General features: G+C 42.9%; 1 protein-coding gene across 4 annotated transcripts in view; it reads right to left on the bottom strand.

The window, feature by feature from the left end:
- LOC145457794 (short transient receptor potential channel 7-like) overlaps positions 1-23,322 on the bottom strand; it is a 53,792-nt gene that overhangs the window by 1,441 nt on the left and 29,029 nt on the right. For all 4 annotated transcript variants that reach the window (XM_080336079.1, XM_080336080.1, XM_080336077.1 and 1 more), the window contains 18 exons: positions 21,436-21,611; positions 21,093-21,255; positions 20,017-20,127; positions 18,604-18,653; positions 17,800-17,953; positions 17,575-17,739; positions 16,908-17,005; positions 16,597-16,706; positions 16,380-16,519; positions 13,326-13,479; positions 12,084-12,225; positions 11,383-11,511; positions 11,122-11,317; positions 10,175-10,323; positions 9,822-9,987; positions 9,018-9,107; positions 7,291-7,366; positions 3,499-3,658 (listed from right to left, as the gene is read on the bottom strand). In XM_080336079.1, the coding sequence (XP_080192205.1) occupies positions 3,499-3,658; positions 7,291-7,366; positions 9,018-9,107; positions 9,822-9,987; positions 10,175-10,323; positions 11,122-11,317; positions 11,383-11,511; positions 12,084-12,225; positions 13,326-13,479; positions 16,380-16,519; positions 16,597-16,706; positions 16,908-17,005; positions 17,575-17,739; positions 17,800-17,953; positions 18,604-18,653; positions 20,017-20,127; positions 21,093-21,255; positions 21,436-21,611 (2,429 nt within the window). The remainder of the gene's footprint in view (positions 1-3,498; positions 3,659-7,290; positions 7,367-9,017; positions 9,108-9,821; positions 9,988-10,174; positions 10,324-11,121; positions 11,318-11,382; positions 11,512-12,083; positions 12,226-13,325; positions 13,480-16,379; positions 16,520-16,596; positions 16,707-16,907; positions 17,006-17,574; positions 17,740-17,799; positions 17,954-18,603; positions 18,654-20,016; positions 20,128-21,092; positions 21,256-21,435; positions 21,612-23,322) is intronic.

Here is a 23,322-nt window from a genome sequence, read left to right as displayed (position 1 = left end):
GGCACACTAGCACAGTGGTTCTCAACTATTTCTGGCTTACGACACCTGCAGGCTACCAGAATATTGAGGAGCACCCACACTCCCACAGTCGTACAGAGGTGGTCTCTGACGAAGTACTTGTACCTTTTCGGAGCACTCGAGTAGGCTTTGTTTGCACTGCTTCAAAGAAGAAATTACGGTATCTGCTATATCTGAGGACATGTCACAAATACATCTACAAATAGTATCATGTGACATCGGAATCGTTTTTTATTCTTCCGCAGCTTCACTTATAAACATTTTTTTACAATTCTGGTGCAAGCCGGCAGAATAACTTTCTCCGCTTACGTGTAAGGTTTTGAATATTTAGCTATTACCTCTGCTATCACATATCTGGCTTGCTGCGATCTCGTTGAAACTTCGGGCTGCGCTTAGATACTATAGCATAAGATTTGTTTGTCAATAAACTCTGCCCACTACCGCATTGTCGATGTAATTTGCCATCGCATCGAAGAGGCCGAACACGATCGACACTAACGAATAGAGAGGCGTAGGGGTGTATACAATACATGGATGCCAAACGAATTTCCACGGATATCGTGTAACACGCGTGAGCAATGTTCCCTCTAAGCTGCGCACGTGCGCAAATGCGCAGTGCTGACACGGTCTCTGCGCACAGAAAATCGAAGTTGCGCACAAAAGATCCGAAGTGATGACTTTTTTCGGTCGTTACGCACTGTTGTCTGCGCAGTGAGTTAGTGAGTGTGCGCAGACTCGTCAAAATTAAAGGTAACATTGCGCGTAAGGATAGCAATACCGCAATAGTTCTATTGGCAGCCCCCCCCCCCGCAGTTAAATTATATTTCCAACTAACTGGGATAATACCCTCAGCGGCGGGGAAATTTGTTAACTGATATAATTTGGTCAACTATATACTTCTCAATTCTTAAATCCGGCGCCTGTAACATAACGTTGCGCTCCGTGCCTACATGTTAGCGGTAGTGACGGCACGCTACGTCACAATCGCAATGTGGATGGCTATGATTCTAATTAGAATGTGCAAACGTGACCGTAACTTTCTAAGGAGTTCATTTGTCGCTGGTGATTAGGAAGACGATGAGGTTTTAAAAAGTGCATTGTCAGTTGTCACACAGGCGCCGCCCTGTCTGCTCTTCTCTGCGATCAATCAACGTACTATGCAAAACTGAATTCAGCCTTCAAGGAACGCGATATGCCGGGTATAGCGAATTCAAGGGGGACATTGATTGCGAGAATGCATGACAGAAATTTTGATTTGTCTAGAACCTTCACACCGTGCTCAATTTAGAGCAGAGGTCTCAAACTCAAATGTGCTCGCGGGCCAGTTTGCCAGTTTTGAGGACGCCGCGGGCCGCAACATTTATAGGGGTATTCCATGTGTTTCCAAGTAGGCCCTATTTTGCGGGTATGAATTGTCCTATTGAAAGTGAGCCGATCCAGCAGACTGACAGTAAACACACATCGTCTAAATGTGGTTTACTCTTGTATCAATTTAGACATGACACGAAAAGAATCATCACATTTATAACTATTTGAATAGAATTGTTGTTGTACTTGATATATATTAATTATAAGATATAGACGCCATATGGGCGGACAAATATATGATGCCATCATAAAAGACATCGGGTTATTATTTTTCAGCTACTATGAATATTTTGAATTTAACAGATTGATAATAGAGACTGATCGGATATCAAAACATTTTTAACTTGAACATTGTAATTCCAATCCAGGATTCGGGTATACTACTGATAAGTAGGCTATTAATCTCATGTCCAAATATCTTCAAATCTAGGAGCAGAAAAAAATATAAATATAATATAAATATATTAATGAATGTGTTCTATGATTGAAATGTCGGAACGCCGAACGGCCCATTGCTGTTACATCGTTGGAGCGTACCACTACGGTACTCGGTACCTTTAAGTGGCCTTAATAACATGGTTTAGCGACTAAAGAAGTAACTAACAGATTGCCAATGGTTGCCATAACAACTTGCTTCGTTAGCGAAATACGAAGCGACCTTCTGATCTATTACTATTCCCCTGATACGCGATTAGTTTGCTGCGTCCATGGTTCTAACAAATTCACGGCATTCCGAGTCACTCCAAGTCCACTCGAGTCAATTTCATTCTGCCATCGAGTTAGCCCGAGTCTGAGTAATTCTAAGAAAGGTCGCGTCCAAGTCCAAGTCCAACTCACAAATTTCAGTCACGAATCGTCTAAGGGTCAGGTTTTGTCATCATGAATTGGAAATATGGCGAAACAGTGAATCTTCCACTGCATGGTACAGCGTTTGCAATTGATGTGATAGTGAAGTTTGATGAATAGTTTAAGGCTTTCGGAGCAATATAAGAGGGAATTTTAACTTTATAACCTGAAATGATATATGTGACACTTATACATTGTCAAATTATTAAAAATCTAAAATGTCGTCGCGGGCCGCACAATATGCCCTGGCGGGCCGCGTGTTTGAGACCTCTGATTTAGAGTATTGATCGTTCGCTATAGACTAGAATTATTTTGCGCATAATTTCCGAATTTCGAAGTAATCTCTCGCGGCACCCTTGCGAGACGTAAATGGCACACCGCTTCAGAACAACTGCTCTGGAGTGCAGGCCGAAAAGAACTTTTCAAGTAGAAGTGGAGTCATCTAAAACACAACCAGTTGAGCAAGTAGTGCACGAAAGGCAAAACCTGCTCGAGTACTCCAAAAATTGAAGCACTGGGTACCGACCACCTCTCGACCCTCGTCCCCAATCATATCCAGATCCGAGTCAGCCGTCATCGTGCGGTGGCCAACATCCCCAGTGAATCCCGTATACGGCGTATACCATACACCGTATAGTATCAGTGTCAGCAACAATTTATTAGGATTTTCATCAATTCAAAACACCACAAGACAGTGATACAATGGAAACATAGGAAGGCGTCGAAACGACTTGAGTAGTCTTTGAAATCACTGAGCTAGACGATGCAAATATGAGGCACGCACACACGAGGGGTGTTGAAATTATTTTTTTCAATTTCAACGGTTACTTGATAAAGTTGTTAGGTTGGCTAAAAAACTCTGCACACCAAATGTGGTTCAATTCCAACCAGTAGCCGCATTGCTACAAAGGAAAACAGTTTTAGATTTATTATATAAAAAATAAATAAAAATTGTTTCAAAATTTTCTGTTCAACATATGAAATTGTTAGCTTGTCTGTAGAAACGATCCTGCCCAAATTTAAAGTAGCCAGTGAAATTTGAACATCGAAGTTATTTTTGAACACCCCTAACTGACACTGGATGGAAATAAGAGATAACATCATAAAACGACCAGTGATGAAAATGAATGACGTGCATGTGTCGATAGGCGAGGTTGCTAATATGTCAGATCGAGGTCGGGTAATCTTGAGAACGGACTTAGTGGGCAGCTCATCTCAAATAACAAAGAATGGTACCGCGTTTGAGCTAGTCATTCACCATTCTACCTTGACGGTTCTTCGTTCTTCGCGTCGGTGCGAAATCCGGTCTTAACGGATTTCTGAAGCAGGGCGTTGATCTTCCTCAGCTCCTCGCCGTAGAGCGCGTTGTTCTCGAGAAGTTCGAATCTCAGACTGCTGATGTCATGCTTGATTTCCAACAGTTCGCCTTCGAAAAATAGCGGGAAGATCGTGACTACAGTGGAAGTCCGTAAACCTCGATTGGTCGTATTGCAACATGCGAAACCATGTACGTTAGTGGAAATGACACATAATTGTGTGAATCCGTGATCAACCCACAGCATTGTGACGCAGTACAATGAAATGGGCATGGTCGAGAAAGGACCCAGTAATACTCTTTAACAGGGGTGGGCAATTATTTTCCTCCACGGGCCAAATGAGGAGTAGAAAATACGTTGGCGGGCCGAGTGGAAAATTTTAGCTATATTCTCCAGCTCCTTGTAATTTTATAACTAAATTACATTGTTAGTAAATGCTGCTCAGTAAATGCTGCTCAGTGAATATGTTGATGTTTAGAAATGAGAAACTGACGGATAATTAAAAAATATCTATTTGCCGTCATGATTGGAAACAACGGTAAACATGACATATTTTCATTTCTCTTAAACCGCTGTCCACGTTCTTCTATGAAGACTCCAAAACAGGGGTTCTCAAGCATTTTTAGGCACGCCTTCCTTTATGAGAATGAAACATGTCGCGCTCCCCATATCAAGATATTACAAAATATTAGATAGTGTAACCAGAAAGCTAACAATACCAACGGATAGTTTGATGGCATGGAAGGTTCTGGCTGTTGATGAGAGAATTCTGAAATATCAAGGTCGCAGAATACATATAGTCAAAACGAAACGCTGGAGGGAAATCGCGCGAAGCGCTTAAATTTTTTTCAATAAACGTCGGCTTCGCGCCACCTTTCTGATGCTTCAACGCCCCTCAGTTCGAGAACCACTGCACTGAAATGCGTATGCAATAGTACAAAGCTTGTTTTGCGTGGTCGCTACCTTCCGAGCAGTGTGTCCTGTGCAGCTTAAAAAGCCCTTATGTTGAGTAAAGCTTGCAGTTTTTCTGAACTTCGCCCTCTCTTGACTGAGTGTTTCGTGTTTTTGTCATAAGACCGACTTTACTTAATATCCTTAATCTTGGCGACATGCTCCGCAAAAACTAAAAGGACGGGTTTACCCCTGACTCCACAAATATTTAGTGCTCTAGTCTAAACCTAAACCTTCTTTGAATTTCAGTTTTCGGCTTTCTTTTTTGGCATGCCCGTTTCGGCTTTCTTTTTTGGCATGCCCGTTAATCCTTTATGGCCTGGGTGATAGATATGATGAGTCGCATAGTAATCGCGAGCACTGATTGATTTGCTTTACGAATTGGGGATTCGGAAACGGTTTACGAATTTGGGATTTAGACACGTATCACGTAACAATTTGAAACGCATGCCGTATAATGCACAATGTGGCATTGTCACAGTGACAATGGCAACGAAGAAGGTTTGAACTAAACTATATTTAAATAATTTTTTCTTGTGACTTCAATTGCTAGTCATAATTTGCCACATTTCCTTTATTTTGAATATGGATTACGCATGCGAGGTAAATAGGCAGCATAATTGTGGCATATTAATGAACAGGCTTCAAAGTACACGAATTTACATTTGATACAGACTATGGTTTTAGTCATTCCAAAAGCAAGTTTCGTGTTTTGAATTACAAGCAACCTTTCGCGGGCCGCACAGAATAGCTTCGCGGGCTGCACTTTGCCCAGGTCTGCTCTTTAATGATGTGTAGAACATAAACATAAAAGGTGCTTCTTTCAGCTTTCCGCACCATACATACTGCTGTAACGTCATAATGAGTGACACTGGACTGTTTTCTGAATATGCGCTTCTGGTATCAATTCAAATCTTTGTTTGAGGGTTCTAAACGTGTGAAGTATTGCGGTTATAGTAATTTGAGACGCTATGTTCACCGTGTCTGCTGCATAATTGATATGTATAGTTTTCAGCGAACGCACGAGATGGTGTCGCGGTGAGCGTCGACACCATCTGCGAAGGCGGCCAGGGTTCAAGTCCCGCCGTCCGAGGTTATTCTGGGCTCCTCGTTCCCCGTGGGGCTGTTCTCACGGCGACAAAAACACAAAGAAGACCAGAGAAGGAAAAGAGCAACGAATGCCCGCGAAGAAAGATTAACATCGAAGAAAACTGTGACCCCAACTGGTTGGTTCGCTGGGCGAACTACAGACGCATCTCCCTGATGCAGACCGCTGCCAAGCTGTTCGACCGAGTACTGCTCCTTCGCATACGTGAGCAACTCTCTACCAAGCTCAGAATGGATTTCGACCATCTCGCGGTACAACAGAGCACATCCTGGCACTGCGCACAATAATTGACACCTGCCGCTCACACAAAAAGAATGTTGTGGCCGTCTTCGTTGATTTCGCGAAAGCCTTCGACTCGGTCTCGCGCCCAGCCATGGCGGAGATCCTCAGATTCTATGGAATTCCTGAGGTGATAACGTACGCCATTATGGCCCTCTACACTGGCACACGAGCGCGAGTCCGAACAGATGACGGCCCAAGCGGAGATTTCAACACTTCGGCTGGTGTGCTTTAAGGTAACACCCTGGCACCATTCTTGTCCGTGGTCATCCTTTACTTCGTGCTACGAACGGCCTTCCCGAATACTAGGAACTTCTTTGAATGGCGGCCACGGCAAGGAACGCGCACGCGCACGACTCGTGAGGCAATCCACGTAGGTATTCTTGCCTACGCAGACGACCTAGCCCTGCTTGCCCCGAACACCGCATCGGCACAGCGCCTCATTAACCAGCTAGAGGCCGCCGCCGCTCCTGTTGGCCTCCAGATCAACGCTAAGAAGACTGAGGTTCTGGCCATACCAGTTCTACCGGAGAACGCGACACCAATTCAACTGGGAGATATCGATCTCAAGTATGTAACGAGTTTTGTATACCTCGGTATTGACGTCGCTGACTCTAGAAAAGCGCTCAAGGCGAGGCGAGCAAAGGCCTGGGGCGCGGCAAGACGGCTACATAGCCTCTTCCATTCAAGTGCCTCAACCCAGCTCAAGACCCGCATCTTCCGTGCCACTGTCAAGCAGGTTCTTCTCTACGGAATAGAGGCACTCACGCTGACAGAGAAGCTGGCTAAGACGCTCAACGCTAACTACGACGCACTCCTCCGCTATGCACTCGGCATTCACCATCCGGAGCATACATCCACGAACGCATTGCGAGAACTCACAGGAACGGTCCCATGCCATCTACTGGCAGCTGACCGACGCTTCCGCCTAATCGGCCATCTAGTGCGGCATCAAGACGAGCAACCAGCCGCCGCCATCATCTATCACATTCCCACGGAGCCATGGCGCAGAGGTGGCTGGAATCGTAGAACATGGCGCTCGACAATGGAGACTGATCTAGCGCAACACGGGCTGTCACTTGAAGACGCCCACGACCGCCTACGTTGGAGACACTTAACACGAGTCCAAAACTGGTTATCTCGATGTTCTTTTGTCTCCTGTTTTCTTTTGCCCTTTTTTATTTTATCTAATTGAAAAGTCGATATATATATAACTGGTTGGTCGTTCGGCATCCGCTGTCTGTTTATTGCAACGCATTGTGTGTCTTGTAAATCGCATTGTACATTTTGTGTGCGTCTTGGTCGGATCCAAATATAATGTGACGATTATTGATTGTATTTACCGCCATGCTGTTGCGTATATACCGATATACCATTATAGTATATAACGGAACTAATTCCTACCTTCATTCACTTCATCTCTGGCCTTTTCCGCCTGGGCCATGATAACGAACCTCTTCACAATTTTTCTCATGACTTGCTGCGAACAAACGGATTTTTCAAGGTATGCATCACGCTTTCTAATTAATTCGTGTGGTTTGAAAATTGGGGGTAAATACGTATTCTTCCACGTCGACTCTTCATTGCAACGCATTGAAAAGGTATGACGTCATTATGAATAAGTGGGAAATTAGGGGTGCGGCGGATATTATAAGAGATCCTTCGCCCCCTGGGCATCCCTTCGCTTATGCATGTGGTCCAGTGACGTGCGGTGAGGTTCATGGCTGGTGAGGCACGCCCCCCCCACACACACAACACGCACGCAAGCACGTGAAGCACCTGATAAAGAGACCTGAAATGTGAATAACAACAGCAGCGGGTATAGAGAGCATTTTCTTTGCACACTGATAGCCGATGCAATTCCACATTCTATAATACATGTAGGACTGGTCGCTATTGTGCTAAATGGGCAAATTTGATTTAATAATTATTATCTCTTCAAGTAGGCCTTCCGGTATAAATTATTCGAAGAACATCAAAAAAGCACGCTGAGATACAATTTTTTTCAGTAAAAAAACACTAGATTTGCCGAATTTCGAAAGAAAATGCACTAGGTCAAGTCAAAATAAACTAGATCTAGTGTTTAGGAGTGGCACCACTGACCACAAACAACAACGCAGGCTTTGTAAGTATATCGCTATCACAATCACATACCACAATTAGGGGTTAAAGGGATTGCAGTTGCAGTCGAGCACAGCATAAAGGACACACACAACGACAATGCAGCCTATGCAAGTAGCTATCATATACCACAATTTAACGTAGCTATGGATGCAAAATACATAACAGCTACATAAGTAAGGGAATGTATTGACTGCGAATTACGCATTGGCTGTCGCTACTTATATAATTCCTACAAGACTGTTGGATTCCGAAATCGATAGCGCGTTTCACTGCGTTTCGATTGTCCAATTGTTAGCGAATAGTGCATGAAGCAGATTCGTTTGTGCCTCACCTAGCCATTGTTTCTCTATGATAGCATTGTTTGTAATAGAGGCGAAGGTCAACTTCCTTGGCGATTTATGGGGGTTCTGGTGCCCTGACACTGTTAATATTTATATTTTCGGAATCAGTGTGACCATACCATTTCATTGATACCAGTTTTTAAGAATTCCGAGCTATTTATGATAAATTGCATAGTTGCAGGTGAGGCACGACCCGCCCGTGCCTCACCTCTCCTTTCGTGCTGTATTTTTGAATAATAATGATGTAAATCGATGATGTTGGATGACTAAAATGCTCAAATTTAGTTATTTATGAACATCGATGTGTAACATCAATATAATCACGACTCATGGATGGGTTTCACAATTTTCACTTACTCATCCAGACGACAGGTGAGGCACTGCCTCACTTGTCCCATTGGACCGCACGTCACTGATGTGGTCACTGGCGATTGATTGCGAAAAGCCTGCGGAGCCTGTTTACAATCTACTTGAGTAATTACCGACATTTTGTTCCCTAACTTCTATTTCAGATAGACCTTTCGACTTACCCTGAAGTCAGCTATTACTTGTAACCGAGTAGGCCTACCAACAATGAATATTTAAACGGCATTCCTTATTCAGAAGGTCGCGTGAGATGCGATTATTCGACTTCTCATTAACTTAACGCTGGATTCACATGCTCACCTGGTATTTAGAAGGCTCGTCCATCCTTTTCCGAGTACCAAGTTCCTTCCAACGACTGAACGACCCCGATACTGTGGTGTCCGCGCGTTTCTGCGTGTACGTAAATCAACTTGGAAATGTAAAGAAAAATACAAAGGCTCGGCGATCAGCTCTCAATTGTAAAATTGCATTTTGATTTATCTTCTACTTTCGTGTCTGTTTTAAAGGTTAATGCAAGTCGTTTTGATTCCTTCTTATCTCTTCATTTTATCGCAATCATGTGATGTTCTGAAATGATGGTATCATGATGACCAAACCATAGCCATAGCGACTGTTACATATCGTGGATCCAAATTTCGATATATCACCGATGCCCATAACCGATAAATCGGTGTTGCTGATTCCAGATAACCCGAATTCGAGTCAAATAACTTTCAAATGCCCAAAACTACTAAAATCTACCCAATTGATGATCAAGCCCCGACCCTTACCTCTGATTTGAACGGGTTCAGCAATTCCAAATTTACATAACGTTCCGAAGTTGAGCTTCGAACCAGAATTAAGTTAAAATTACACGTTCAGATCTTGATACAGCTCAGCGAGAAATGAGATACAAATCCAGACAATATCTCCGGATAAAAATGTCCACTCTTATACGGTACTTTTATATCCCGCATGTTCTCATTCTCGGCCAGCTTGTCACTCTAACGCGTACACTTCAAATTTCAATCCGACCACGTAGTGTAGTTCGGGTCCTATAACCATTATTATACCCTCCCAACGAAACTGATCGGGCCTGCTTCCGAGACTACTCAGTAATTATACCATCGTTCGCTGGTCGCCGTTTCCGGCCGGGGCTGAAGATTTCGGGTCGGTGGGCGGTTTCTCTCTCACTAGTTGCCGTTTCGCGATCCTCGCATTCCAGCAATTGTATTGTCGCGAGTCGGACCTTTTCCTCGTTTTTACGCAGCAGCAGATGGCTCGCAGGCATCTAGACAGCAACGGGATACCTCTGGGTTATTATCGGTAGCGTCTATATAGCTACACACATATGAAGACTTCAAAAATACTTCTCAGGATTTGCTGTAAACAAATGTAGTAAGTGTGTGTGTGCCACAAGCCGAAAAAGTTTGGGAACCACTAGGACTAGGTTATACCATTCGTCACTCGACCATCACCTGCATATCCCCAGGATCTTCCGCGAAAACGCCAACACCGACTTCGGACTTGGCAAGAGGTTATACGGCACCGGCAACGTTTTGCCTTCGTCAAAGTACGAGAGCCACAATTTCGACCTTGCGAATTTCCACTCCACATCCGCGTCTTTCTGTACAGCAACGAAGTCACGAATCAAGATCAGGTCGGACCAGTATCGAATGTCTGCGTCGAATTAACTCTCAAGTGGTATGAAGAGAAATAGGCATGTACTCCGGGCAAACGTACAAGTTCTGCTGTTTAACTTACTAGAATACAAGTACAAGAAGTTCACGTCTGAGTGGATTCCAAATGCTATCTATAGCTACCGTGAGTACGTATCCTTGATGTTTCCTCACACATAACTTGCACAGTACATTTTGGACTGCCTCAAAAGGCATTCCCTTTAACAAGTTTTACTAAGCTACGTACTTGAAGTTCAGTGGTGTTTTATTAGTTCTCTTCGCTGGGTAATTCTATTCCAGCAAACAGTATATTCATGTTGCCAGAGTTATTAAACTTACAGCGTATCGAAAATTCTCATAGCGATCGAGCGTTAGTAAATGCAGTTAACAAAATTTTAAATATAGACAGAATTCTGTCGCTCTGACTTACGACCTGGGACACATGTAAGCGACATATTACAACGCACAGTTGACGAACCGGTACACTAATTTGGTTATAAAAGAAAGTATAACGAACACAACACTATAATGACATATCCCCTGTTCTTATGTCACATTACGTTAATCACCGATATATATCTTTCTATACATTTCGAGTCAAACTCCAAGATGTGCCCAATTCAAAATATATAAGCTTAGTGGGCCACGGCTACAGCAATTTTATTAACGACTGTTTCCTTTATCTCTGAGCATTCCTAAAGCCTCAAAATCCATCATAAACCATACAACACACGCGTTAACCTCACCTCAACATCAGAATAGGAGCTGTTGATCATAGCGATCAGCATGTTCAACATGATAATCACGCTGATGATGTTGTAGGCCCCATACAGCTGATACCCGACAAGCCGCGTGTAAGGATGTGTATAATTGACTTCCACGCCTTTGTAATCAGCTAATCCGAACATGGACCAAAACAAAGCAATGAAAGTCTCTTCGAGCCTGTGCAAGATAGAAAAGCCAGCTGTGCAACTGGAGGATCATGCGGTGTTGGGTGGCATACGTACGAAGTGAAAGATTTGCTGTGTTTGGCACCCTCTGCGGAATAATACGAATATAAGTTGAACAGACCGAGCATGAACGCTCCGAATATCAGCATAAATATCACCACCCACTTCATGATATCGGATACCGTCCTGTGAAACAAAGGATTTCTCAGATATCCGAAATTGTTACGGGAAAGATGGGACCAGTCTGTTCTGGTATAAGTGGCATTTCGACTACTGTCGTCCTTCACACCCCGAAAGTATCGTGGTTTCCGTTAACAGCCTACTTTCAGCACAGCACTTTGTTTCGAGACTGTTCGTAAATCACCAAATAATGTGTAGAGCTTTGCAGGACCCTATAGCGTCGAACCATCGGATTAAGTATGCACGATTATCACCTCGCGGCCTCGTAACCGCAGTACTAAACTCGCAAAATACGCATGGTGTTGCGATAGCCCACATCACAGTAATCGCAAGTTCACAACCAATACCCAAAACGTTCAAAAGCATTCGCGGTCACACAAAGACTACAGTAGGAATAGGACGTTTGTCTGTTTTGATCATGTTATTTTTGCGGCATATACATCGACAACTGTACCCTGCATGACACACTTACAGACGATCTGTGCAGTTTAAAATAGATCTAATTTAAGAAAAGTGATCCGATGCGATTTGCTGTACCCGAGTTCGATTGGAAGTGAATCGGAAGTTTTCATCCCCACCTTCCCAGTGATATCTGCAGAGGCCCGAACATTTCGTTGGCAGGCAGAATGTAAGCGATTCTGGAAAAGCTCAGCACGATCGCAAACGAAAACAGAGCCTCAGACAATAGTTGTGGATCCGTGCCCTCCCAGTATCTCCGATCTGAAAAAGGCACGCAACACCGCCATATTAGCAGACAAAGCCAGGGATTTCACTAATGATAACTGATGGTGTTCCTTCTCCCGCAGGACAAAACGACGGACTTATCAATGATCCGAACTGTAGGCGTCAAGTCTATCCATAATGCGATGCCGAGATGCAAGTTTGCGATAGGTCAAAGTTTGAATAATTAATTCCACGATATAAAGAGCTGGCGGCGCCAACGAACGCAACGGCAATTCATCACACGACAAGGCTCAGATAATCTGTCGTAAAATTTCATGCACGCCTTACAGGTTGCGTTGGGATTTTTTATTGATTTTCGTGTTGCAAAAATGGCAGTCGCTAATGCTTGCATATTTCCGATGATTGGCACGGGACGTGAGGAATTTGCCTGTCTGGATTCCAATTTCAAGTCTTAGTCAGAATGCAGCCTTTTGTATCGCACCCAAAGTCAAGTCTATATCCGGTAGGTGACACAGATTCATTCAAAAATGTCATGATAATGCATACAACTATAACTCTTGGGGGGTGCTGAACGTCAGTATACAATTGAATAATTCAATATTGATGTTGAAATGAACCCGAATACTTTTGGCTGACACTCGTCAGGGGTAATCGTCAGCAACTAGTAGAGAATTGTAAAGAACATTGCATATCAACAATCGTATCACCTTCAATTCTCTAAACATGTGTTCTTAACAAGGGGTCCATGGACATTGGACATGGACATCTTGGGTGTTCGAAACACCAAACCAGGGGGAATGAGATGCAGTACGGAATTAGGCCTATACGCTATATCTATAGCCCAAGATTATTTTGAAAACCAATAAAATGTGGAATGTTTTCTGGCCAAATTTTCTTTGCGCTTCGCAAAGTTCATGTTAATATAGGTACCATCAGAAGTTGTGTGAAAATAGACAGCAGGTATAATATATCTAATTGAAAGCTTAATGGGTACGATCGCTCTAATAGTTGCTGACGATTGCCCCTAACAACATGGTGATTGCGGCTCATTGCTGCGGCCGAGCATTCTATTCGCTGCATTACGCATTGCCACAGAAAAAAAAAACAGAAACGTAATGTATTCTATCTCTACCCACCGGCGTTGTTGTAAGCGTAGTATCCATTTTGATCCGACACGTTGTACGGGTGTATTGTGCCGTTGATATAAAGCGTGCTATTCGAGTACGAGTAGTACAGTCGCGATACGTTCTCTCCAAACTCGGTGTCCCACCACATCTGAGCCTGATTCACCTACGAACGCAGAAATGCATCGCAGCTGTTAGGGTACATACCGGAATCGGTGGTCAAAATAGTCATTGTTGGTACTCAACGAAAAGCGGAAGTTATACGATGTAAATTTCTACTCCAGCACAAAAAAGTAGTGATTTACAAAACGTAAAATGCTGCAAGTTGGAGTAGAAAATGAAGATAAGAAAAGCATCACCAAGTTTCAAAAAGTAAATTAGGCTGGATTTGAAACTTGTAGCAGTTAATCTGAGTTGGCTAACTTCGGAATTTCACAGCCTATCTTCGCAACCAACGCAAAATGACTGACGACACAGCAAAAAGGTTCAATTTTTGAAAATATATTAGGTCACCGTCACACGTGGGCTACTTCGCCAAGTCGATATGACAATTTCACTCGGAAGCGTGACGTAAACATATCCCAAAGTTACCTTCTACTTGAGAAAATGCCAACTTGAAAAAGAGCTTCTTGGAAGTACAGAAATTCAATATACATTTGAATAATATACTCATATTGAAATGAACCCGAATGCTTTCTGCTGTCACTAGACAGGGGCAATCGTACGCAACCAATAGAGATTTGAATAGAACATTGTCTATACCAGTGGTTCTTAACCTTGCCACCAGCGCCCCCCCAGGGGGCGCTGGCGATCTTGAAGGGGGGCGGAAACGCTCAGGGGGCGATATGGGGGGCGCTGGGCTCAGGGGGGCGGTATGGGGGGCGCTGGAGAAAAATGGCTTCGCAGTAGATGATGTGGTGATAGGACATATCCTTAATGAGTATTCAGAGCGAATTAACACCGAAAACGTCGTTACATATAGCCTTCAAAATACATATAGGTTTAATTGTCCATGGGCGCCTAAATGACTGACACCGAATGTTCCTGTCTTGGCAATCAGAACCCCAGAAGACGAATTCCATCTGGCAGGGAAAAATTATATGTCAGTAAAGAAATATCAACCTGAAATCGTGTGCGTCTTTTAGTTTGGTACGATTGGGCGACAGGGATATTCCTGCTGGACGATATCCCCGTTGAGCGATTCTATATTTTTTGATATTGCAGACAGGGGGTCAGGAAATAACATTATGCAACGAAGTCATACCAACGGGTTCGCCCGCCCGAATATGTTTAATTATTAGTAACGGGCCCTACAGTTTCCAAGAAACCTCACAATGTTCGCTTCAAGTTTTGATTAGTCTGCGCACACTCAACGACTCACTGCGCTGACCCTTGGACAACAGTGCGTAACGACTTAAAAAAGGTAATAACTCCGGATTTGTTGTGCGCAACGTAGATTTTCTGTGTGCAGAGACCGTGTCAGTACTGCGCACGTGCGCAGCTTAGAGGGAACATTGCACCTCACTCAGCTCTACCGGTAAATGTGTTTACGTGAGCAGAGAGAGGATAAAAATTGATCTCAATTTACATGCAATACCCGGTGATATTGACCAATTCAATCATTAATTAGTGAATTTTTTCGCACTTCGCGCGAATAGGCGAGAATAGCTGCCTCAGTAAATGGACACCCAATGTAGATACCTAATAGGCTATCAGCAAATAGCGGACAGCCTAATGGGGGTCTGGGAGTGAAGTCCCCCGGAAGTTTGGTTTATCACCCGATGGGGCCCAGGACCAACGCTTTTAGTTTGGGGGGGGGGGGGGGGGGCTGACGAAGTGCTGTTACGGCCCTGGTAACGAATAATTGTACTTGTGGGCACGCCCGAATATGTTTAATTAATAATTACGTGCCCTTTATTTTCCTATACAACAGCTCACTCAGTGCTACTGGTAAATCTGATTACGTGGGCTGAGAGGATAAAAAGTTTATATAGCGACTTATATATGTAATTACAACCTATTCATTCATGCATTATGGAAAATTTTGGTACTTAGGGCGACCAGGCCACACAAACTTTGCTGACCATCAAAATCACGATATGGGGTTCGTGGGGGCGAAGCCCTCAGAAGTTCGGTTTATCACGCTATGGGTGCGCAAGGCAATTGTTTTTAGGGGGGTTAACGAAGTGCTGTTACGGCCCTCCCTCTTAATCATTGTCTTTATTACATTCCTTACAATATGAAGTTGGGGGGGGGGGGCGCTGGAGCACGATAATTTTTGAAAGGGGGCGCTGGAAGAAAAAAGGTTAAGAACCACTGGTCTATACGATTGTCGATTCTTTCCAATTTATTCTAAAAAGTAATTACAGTAGTTTTGCTTCATAAGTCAAAGAGGAACTAGTATGAAAACATAATCCCACATGAGTACTGCAACTATAGGCAAAGCCTACTTTGAGAACCCCCAAAAATTACTACATGAGTTCTATAAAAAATTACTTCGTTACTGACCACCACTTCATACCGGTACCCTCTTAGGTAGGCTTACCATATTTTCAGAACCCCCAAAGAGGACATTTCTTGCCGGCAACTAAACGAAAGTAGAATATTATAGAATTGTTTGTTTGAGTTTGATGATACCTTCAATTTCATTGGATATTGCAGACAATAGTTACAAAAAATAACAGACACAAAAAGAACAAATCAAACTTATTTTATACATTCATCCCATGAATATATTTGCGGCCCTCTCAACCGTTGCCAATATGTAATGATCATTTATAACGATATCGTGAAATTGTTTTACGAAATATCACTGAATTTTATGCAACCGTCAAAATCCTTGAAACTTATCCCACTGATAGGCTGGCTACAGTAATTTTGGGGAAATAAATACGTCTCGCCTAAAAGTTTTGTAGAAAGTATATGCAATTTAACTGGAAATGCGAAAAAATACCTATTGGTATCATCTAAGGACGGTTCACTTTCCTGAGAAAAGAGGACAAATCCTACTAAAAGAGAATATATTGTAGGCCTATCATAGCGGACCAGCTTATGTCTCATACTTACACGGTAGTAGGAAAACGCTCGCAATGCGTAAGACGCCAGGAAAATCGACAGCATACAAAAGTCGATGATGTTCCACAGCTTGAACATATACTCCTTCGGGCCCTCGTCAAAAACTTCGTGACATTCGTTCCACAAGAAGCCTGGATTGCGAGTATGCTGCAGTTAATGTACAGACGCCAAACGACTATACACGGGGGTAGAGACAATATGTGCGTACCTAGCACGTAGAGCATGATGAGGACCTCACACCAAGTGAAAGTTGTGTACCTTCCCTCCGGTTTGGTTTGATGCACTAAAAACCACGTGGGTAAGAAACCGCCTTCAAATCTGAAATATGTGATTATTGCTACATAAAGCGATATAATTTGAACAAATGTGCACTTTAAACAGAGTATAATGCAGTAAAGGATTTTAGATATGGATTAAAATAAAATAAAAATATGAAACTATTATACTCATGTGATTTCAAAGGTTCAATCACGATAGTAGGTAAATGAAAAAAAAAGTTTTCACAAATGGTGTACGCACCTGTCTGACGAATTTACGACGAGTAGTACCAAAAATTGAAAATACGACATCGCGTGTGATATAAATTTAAAAAACGGACTTTTCACCAACATTCCGGCCTGAAAAAGACATGAAACGTGATCAATGCAAAAGGCTGAAAAGGTATGAAGTGTCCATGACCTAATTCCGAACACTTTAAAAAAATCACCCAATTTACGGCATCAAGGGGCTGGATGGGAGAGGACGCAAACTAATTATGTGCAGAAATTTGGACAATTTCCAACGAAAAAAAACTTTTATGGCGTACCAATGGTCTTTGTAAATGACACTCACGGCATCGTATACGGCGTAGCTCAATAATATAAGAAAAAAGTTTTCCTCAATTTATATACATTATAATTGTATAAGAATTTTACATATAAAAGTCATACAAACTCATTCCGGAACAACTACCTACTTCTCAAAATCCAAATTGATAAATAACGTAGTTTTTTTTCAAGAAGGTGTCAAAGTATAGAAGCGCAAATATAACCCAACAACCACCAGAGTAAAGTACAAGCAGGTTAAACGTACTTGAGAACTCCAAAAAAAAGTAGATGTACTTCGTTACTAACTACCTCTGGGCATATACAATAGGCCTACATATGAACAGTGCGCTGCGATGAAGCACGCACTATACTTGACATACCTTGGTACAAGGCGCCAGTATATATGTCAACGCTGCCATTGGCATGAAGACGGTTACCGCCACGGCGAAAAAGAACTTGTTATAAACCTTCCCTTGCCACAGCCAAGTCAAATTCCTTTGCCACAGTCGCAAAAGCTGCTGCTGGCAGTTCGGGTGCGCCACAAACTGAAAAGGCGATTCTTGATTTCCCTGCTGACTAGCTTCGGACGCAAATTCAATACTTACCCCTTTGGCGCCGTACCTGATGGCCGTTTTGAGCCGTTTCAGCTGAGGCATACTTTGAGGGCGTGGGTTCAGCCCGGTGGGATATGGATATTTCCTTTCAGAGTAAGACTCCGATGTTGGCTTCGAAAACCCGTCAGGACCGGGACAGCTTTCGCTGAAATACATTCGGGTAATGAACAGGCAGAGATTAGCATGTAGCTGAATTTAAAAAAAATACGATTTGAATATTTTAGCAGGATTTGGCCGATTATTCTCAACGTGGATTAGGATTTGAACTCGGACATGGAAGCCATTGAAAGAATTCAATTTTCATGAGACTTTTGAAGGAACTTCGGTCATTGATGAATCTGACTTGGATTCGGATATAATACCGAACAAATTTTGTATTTGGACTTTCTGACCAACACTCAGGGGGGATGTAAATACATCGTGACGTCATGGTGCATACGATTCAAGTTTTTTAAATATTTTTGACATGATCATGGGTTTTGACTTGATTAAAAAATGATTCCAAGATTTTGACTGCATTCGTATTCGAGTTCGTAAACGGAATTCGGAATAATTCGAGTCCCGTGACATCAAAGCTCCAAGGAGCACGATTTTGATTTGACAATATTCAATTATATATGTGCATCGCGCGCATCGCGTATGATGCATCAATCAATATTAAATTACATCAACAATCAAAAGTCCAGTCAGTGTGAAATGACATTGGTACAATTAAGTGGGGGTGAAGTTGCGAGAGGCTAATTTATTTTGCGCCTGATTGAATATTGCTGACACATATATGTAAAACAAGCTCACGGAGTTGTAACTTCTGTCTTCGCATCCGAGTATGTTCCCACACCAACACCCTGAAAACGAAAATATTTCGTCAATTCAGTATGGAATGAATGTACGCACTGTACTGATTCGTTTTGACACTTTGAGTTTACGAAAAGTAGAAATCAGTGTTGTGATAAGTTTGCGTAACAGCTATGAATGAACTTGTCACAAGAAGAGCGTGAAACAGCCCCTGTATCATCGTAATTGAATATATTTTCAAAATTTGTATACACGCTATTCCCTTACCATTGCAGTCAGTTTGCGGTAGTCGAGAAGATGAGCCTTGCAATTTCGAATGAAAATAACTCCAATCACGTCATTTAAGTATGCGACCCGTTGACCAAACACACTTTTTGAAACTACTTGATCGAGAAATTTTCTAACTTTTCATTTCCTAGTATTCCACTTGAAGTACTTTCAATCATACTTGGACAATTGGATAATCCTAGTTGTCTAACTATAGGCTAGAGCGGAATTCCGGTAATTTAGTACATGTTTCATTGACTCCAATTCTAATCTAATTTGTGAAATGTTTCTGAGCTCTAATTTTAACTCTCATCTAATTGTTGGTTTTCCTGAAAATGCCACAGGAGAACTGCATAACACTATGGTGGGAAATGCGCAATGTTTACTGTAGGCCTACATACATTTGCCATTCTCATGCTTACGAGAATGAGGTCTGTTGTTGTGTGATATTCTTGGTGTTTCGACTACTGGTCATTTTACACCGGGTCGATATTCTTTATTACGATTCCGTATCGGCCGAAATGTAGCACGGCCCCGTTCTAGGCTTTTTAAGACACTGCTTACGCGGATCACGTGGCGAGGAGGAACCGAGATAAACCTTCAACACTTGTGTAGGAACTCTGAAGTCGACCACGGTCGGACTCGAAATCGCAATCCATTGGTGTCGCAGCTGTGGAACGTACCACTATGCGCTATCTCGCCACGCAACGCACGAATGAACTCTGGTTTGATATGAACTGAAGTTGAATCAATTTTCAAGTATTCGTGAATTCAGTCATTCTAATTCTAATCGAATTTGGAAAACCCTGTGTAGCCACAATTCTAATTCCTATGTAATCTAGAAAGGCTGAACATTTTCTAGTGGTCCAAGTCTGCCATAGCTCGGAGAACGCTAGTTCTACTTTGTAATCGAGGGGAAATTCAGGGCATCACTTCTACTTTTGCTTGAGCAGCGACGCTGACTACTGTATCTGGAATACATGGACAATTGGACATACAATGTTCTTTGCAATTCTCTACTAGTTTCTGACGACGGACGCTTCACCATTACGCTATCTTGATCGGCAATTGTGCATTGAAGTTCTGTAGCCTATATCCAGGAAGCTCGTGGAACAGAAATACATACGCAACCCTTCAGTTACCTACCGATTCTTCGTCCCCGTTCAATATCATTCCGACTTCGAGCGTGTCGTGACAGAGATCCAGCAGCTTCTCCGCGAAGTCGTTGCACTGCGTCGCGAGGTCGCGGTATTCTTTCTGCGATACGCGAGACCCGATCAAACCGCGAGAATAACGCGAGCGACACGGGCGCGAGTTTCAACACGCTTCGCTTTCCCTACGCGGGCGACCCGCGTTTTCCGCTGCTCAACCGCGGCGACTTCATCAGAATAAAGAGCGTTCAAAACCGTGTTGGTCAGTAACGAAGTAATTGCTCAAGCGATAATGTTTTTGACTACTCCCGTTTCTACAGATTTTAGGTAAACTATTGTCGGGATATCCGCGATGTGTAAATACTACGCAGGATTGTAACCAAGTCACGAGGTTCCTAGTCAATTTTACTAATAGTTTTTACTCGAGTCAAGTCGAGTCATTTTCATTTCAGCACCCAGTCAAGTCCGAGTCCAAGTCAGGAAGAAACGGGCCGAGTCCGATTCATAGTGTTGAGAATCGAGTCCGAGTCCACGTCACCGATTTCACTATTGATTATTGAGTTAAAGATGGGTTCAACTCACTTATGTGAAACTGTTGGGTGATATCGAAGGCCTCGCTTTCAGAATATACTCAATTACTCATTTATCAATCTTAACATGTTTATTAAAACAGGTAAGATCGGGTTTCTGCGCCTATTTTTCAAGTTTCAGTCCTGATGCACGAGACTTTATTGTCTCGAGTCAAGTCGAGTCAGCGAAATATTGATACTCGGGTCGTTATAGCCCTGATACTGTGACGTCACATAACTGTTGCGGCGAAGTCAACTCAATGACGTCTTACGAGGTTTTGCGTGTATAATCGATTTCAGGCGGCCCAAGCAAGATTTTTGTCATTATTAATTGCTGGCGTTAGTTTTCTGTTACGAAATTCCTAAAAGGCACTTTCCCATTACCTCGTCGGTAGAACAGAATGGAGATGCAGCGGAAAACTCCACATATCAAACCCTCGGCGCTGCAGGTCGATACAAATCCGATTCTCGTCAGCCAAACAGGCGCAATATCCCGACCTACCTTGAACTCTTTTTCAATTTCGGCGAGTAACTGCAGTTCGTGACTGAGCTCTAACGCGGTTAAAACCGGATCGGAAGAAGACAGCGACAAGTAGGCGGGGCTGGCGAGCCCCTTGTAGGCGTTGATTCGAGACAGACTGTAGCTGAAGGAATCCAGCTTCTTCCTGCAAGGCGGCGGAGGCGGGAAGTGTGTATATTATACGATATTACTTCTACCTCTAGTCTAGTGCCAGCTGTCAGTACTTTGATCACCTCTGTTCAGGATATTGATTCTATCGCCACACCCAGATCTGAATCTCCATCTATAGAACCCACGAAGTGCGACACAATCGGGCGTAGCCTACCTAAATACGCAGTCCTCGCAAGTGCACTGGTAGTTGTGGGGCTTCTGTATCTTCGCCCCTCTCGCGAGCAGCTCGTGAACGATTTCGTATTCCTGACACTGCGCGGCGAGAATGATCGGAGTGATATCGGGAGAGAACCGTGTGCCGTCCTCGTCGTACCCGTAGAAATCGGTGTCCTGCGAATGCGTTGATCACGTTGTAGATTAAGTTACTCATTCGAGATACCATTCGATTTTGAAGGAGGACAGTGTTGAACTAGAACTATTGAATAGAGATGGTCATGTTAGTCAGCGTTGCCACTCAATTGTAAGTAAAAGTAGAAATTGAAAGGTCTGGACACAAGTAAATCTGTTCAAAACGCAGAGATCGGTTCGGCTATGCGTATGACTCTACGTATAGGTGGGATCTTCGAATATTTTTCTCAGTAAAATCATCCCAAAGCTACTTTATACATTCCACAATACAAAGTGGAAGAAGTGAGTGGTTTTCACTACGAACTATCCAAGTATAGAAGCGGAAATAGGTTAAAACATAACCACTTGATTAAGTAGCGCAAAGGCTAAATCTATACGCGAGTACTTCAGAAACTTCGTTACTGACCGCCTCTGCAATTAAGCGTACACGATATACGACCACGATCTACTCACACTTGAACTACATGACCTGCTAGATATTGTTTGTTATATATTCCCATTTGCAAAAACGTATGCCTGTTGTTCCTGTGCGACGTGTGACTTACGTCATTGTAAAATAAGAACTGACATTTATTTGTTTTCACTTTTCAACTGTGAAAGCTGCGTGTCAGCATATTTGACCGAAATGGTCAAGTGCCAACAAATTTTATGCCATGCTTCTCCGCATCAAATAAGTGAGAGTCGGTCACTAGTCTATATTGATTTTTTTTGTAACATCAACAGTATCTAAACTAGACAGAGGCGTATACTTAAGGAACTTCATTGGTGATGGTTTCTTTCGAAATTGCGAGATGTATACAATCCAGGCGTGGTATATGAGGCCCAACAGTATATGTTAGGCGGTGTATTAGCCAATGGACGCTATATTCTTTTGTGGTGGTCTCTTTTGTAAAACCTATATGCATACAGTTAAAGTAAAAGCACATCTGCACATGCGCGTACGTACACAGATTCAAAGCAAGAATTCGGTTAGTCGAAAATTCTTCCGTAAGAGAACAAGATATCATTCAACGAACGAATAAATATTGGGGCATAGAGTTATACGGTATCACACGTCCGCGGTTTCTAACTGGGATGTCTGTTTTATAGCATTTACCGCGACCGTTATCTCATTATACGGACGGAAAGTTTCAGCTTGTTTCTGTTGATGTGATCCATGATCATGATCAATGATCATGGTCAACATGTGGCTCATCAATCGGCTGGCTGTATGTTAAAAACATGCCAGTCGAGGGAGTCTGGGGATCAATCGTAACGGGGCCTGTGATATACACGGCCTATCTGGTACATAACACTTGCAAGAGCTAACCAGGTATATCTAGAACTAGTTAAAGGGACATAAAAGCATATGACATAAGCATCGTTAAGCTGCCGTTTTTACCATCTTATAGAATTAGGCAGGCCACAGTAATGTGATTGGATATCGTAGGCCTCTGTCGTGATAGCACGTTTATTTGCATGCCTGGCAGCGGAGGGAATAGTTAACCTGTTTCTCGTCCGACTCATGCCACATCGACGTTGGCCAGTTGTGAAATTGCATTGGGACAAGTGAAGTAAAACCGACAAGAATAACTTGATCATAAAAGCCCACTCATCATCATTTATATGCGAGTCGAGACGCGCTTAGTAATGCGAATGTGATTGCGTTAATCAGTAAAGTAAATCGATATACATGATTACTGTGACGCGGAGA

Source organism: Botryllus schlosseri, chromosome 15, assembly GCF_051294905.1.
Source record: "Botryllus schlosseri isolate E-star chromosome 15, Bs_hap1, whole genome shotgun sequence".
NCBI classification, from domain to species: Eukaryota; Metazoa; Chordata; class Ascidiacea; order Stolidobranchia; family Styelidae; genus Botryllus; species Botryllus schlosseri.
This window is presented reverse-complemented; position numbering and strand designations above follow the sequence as displayed.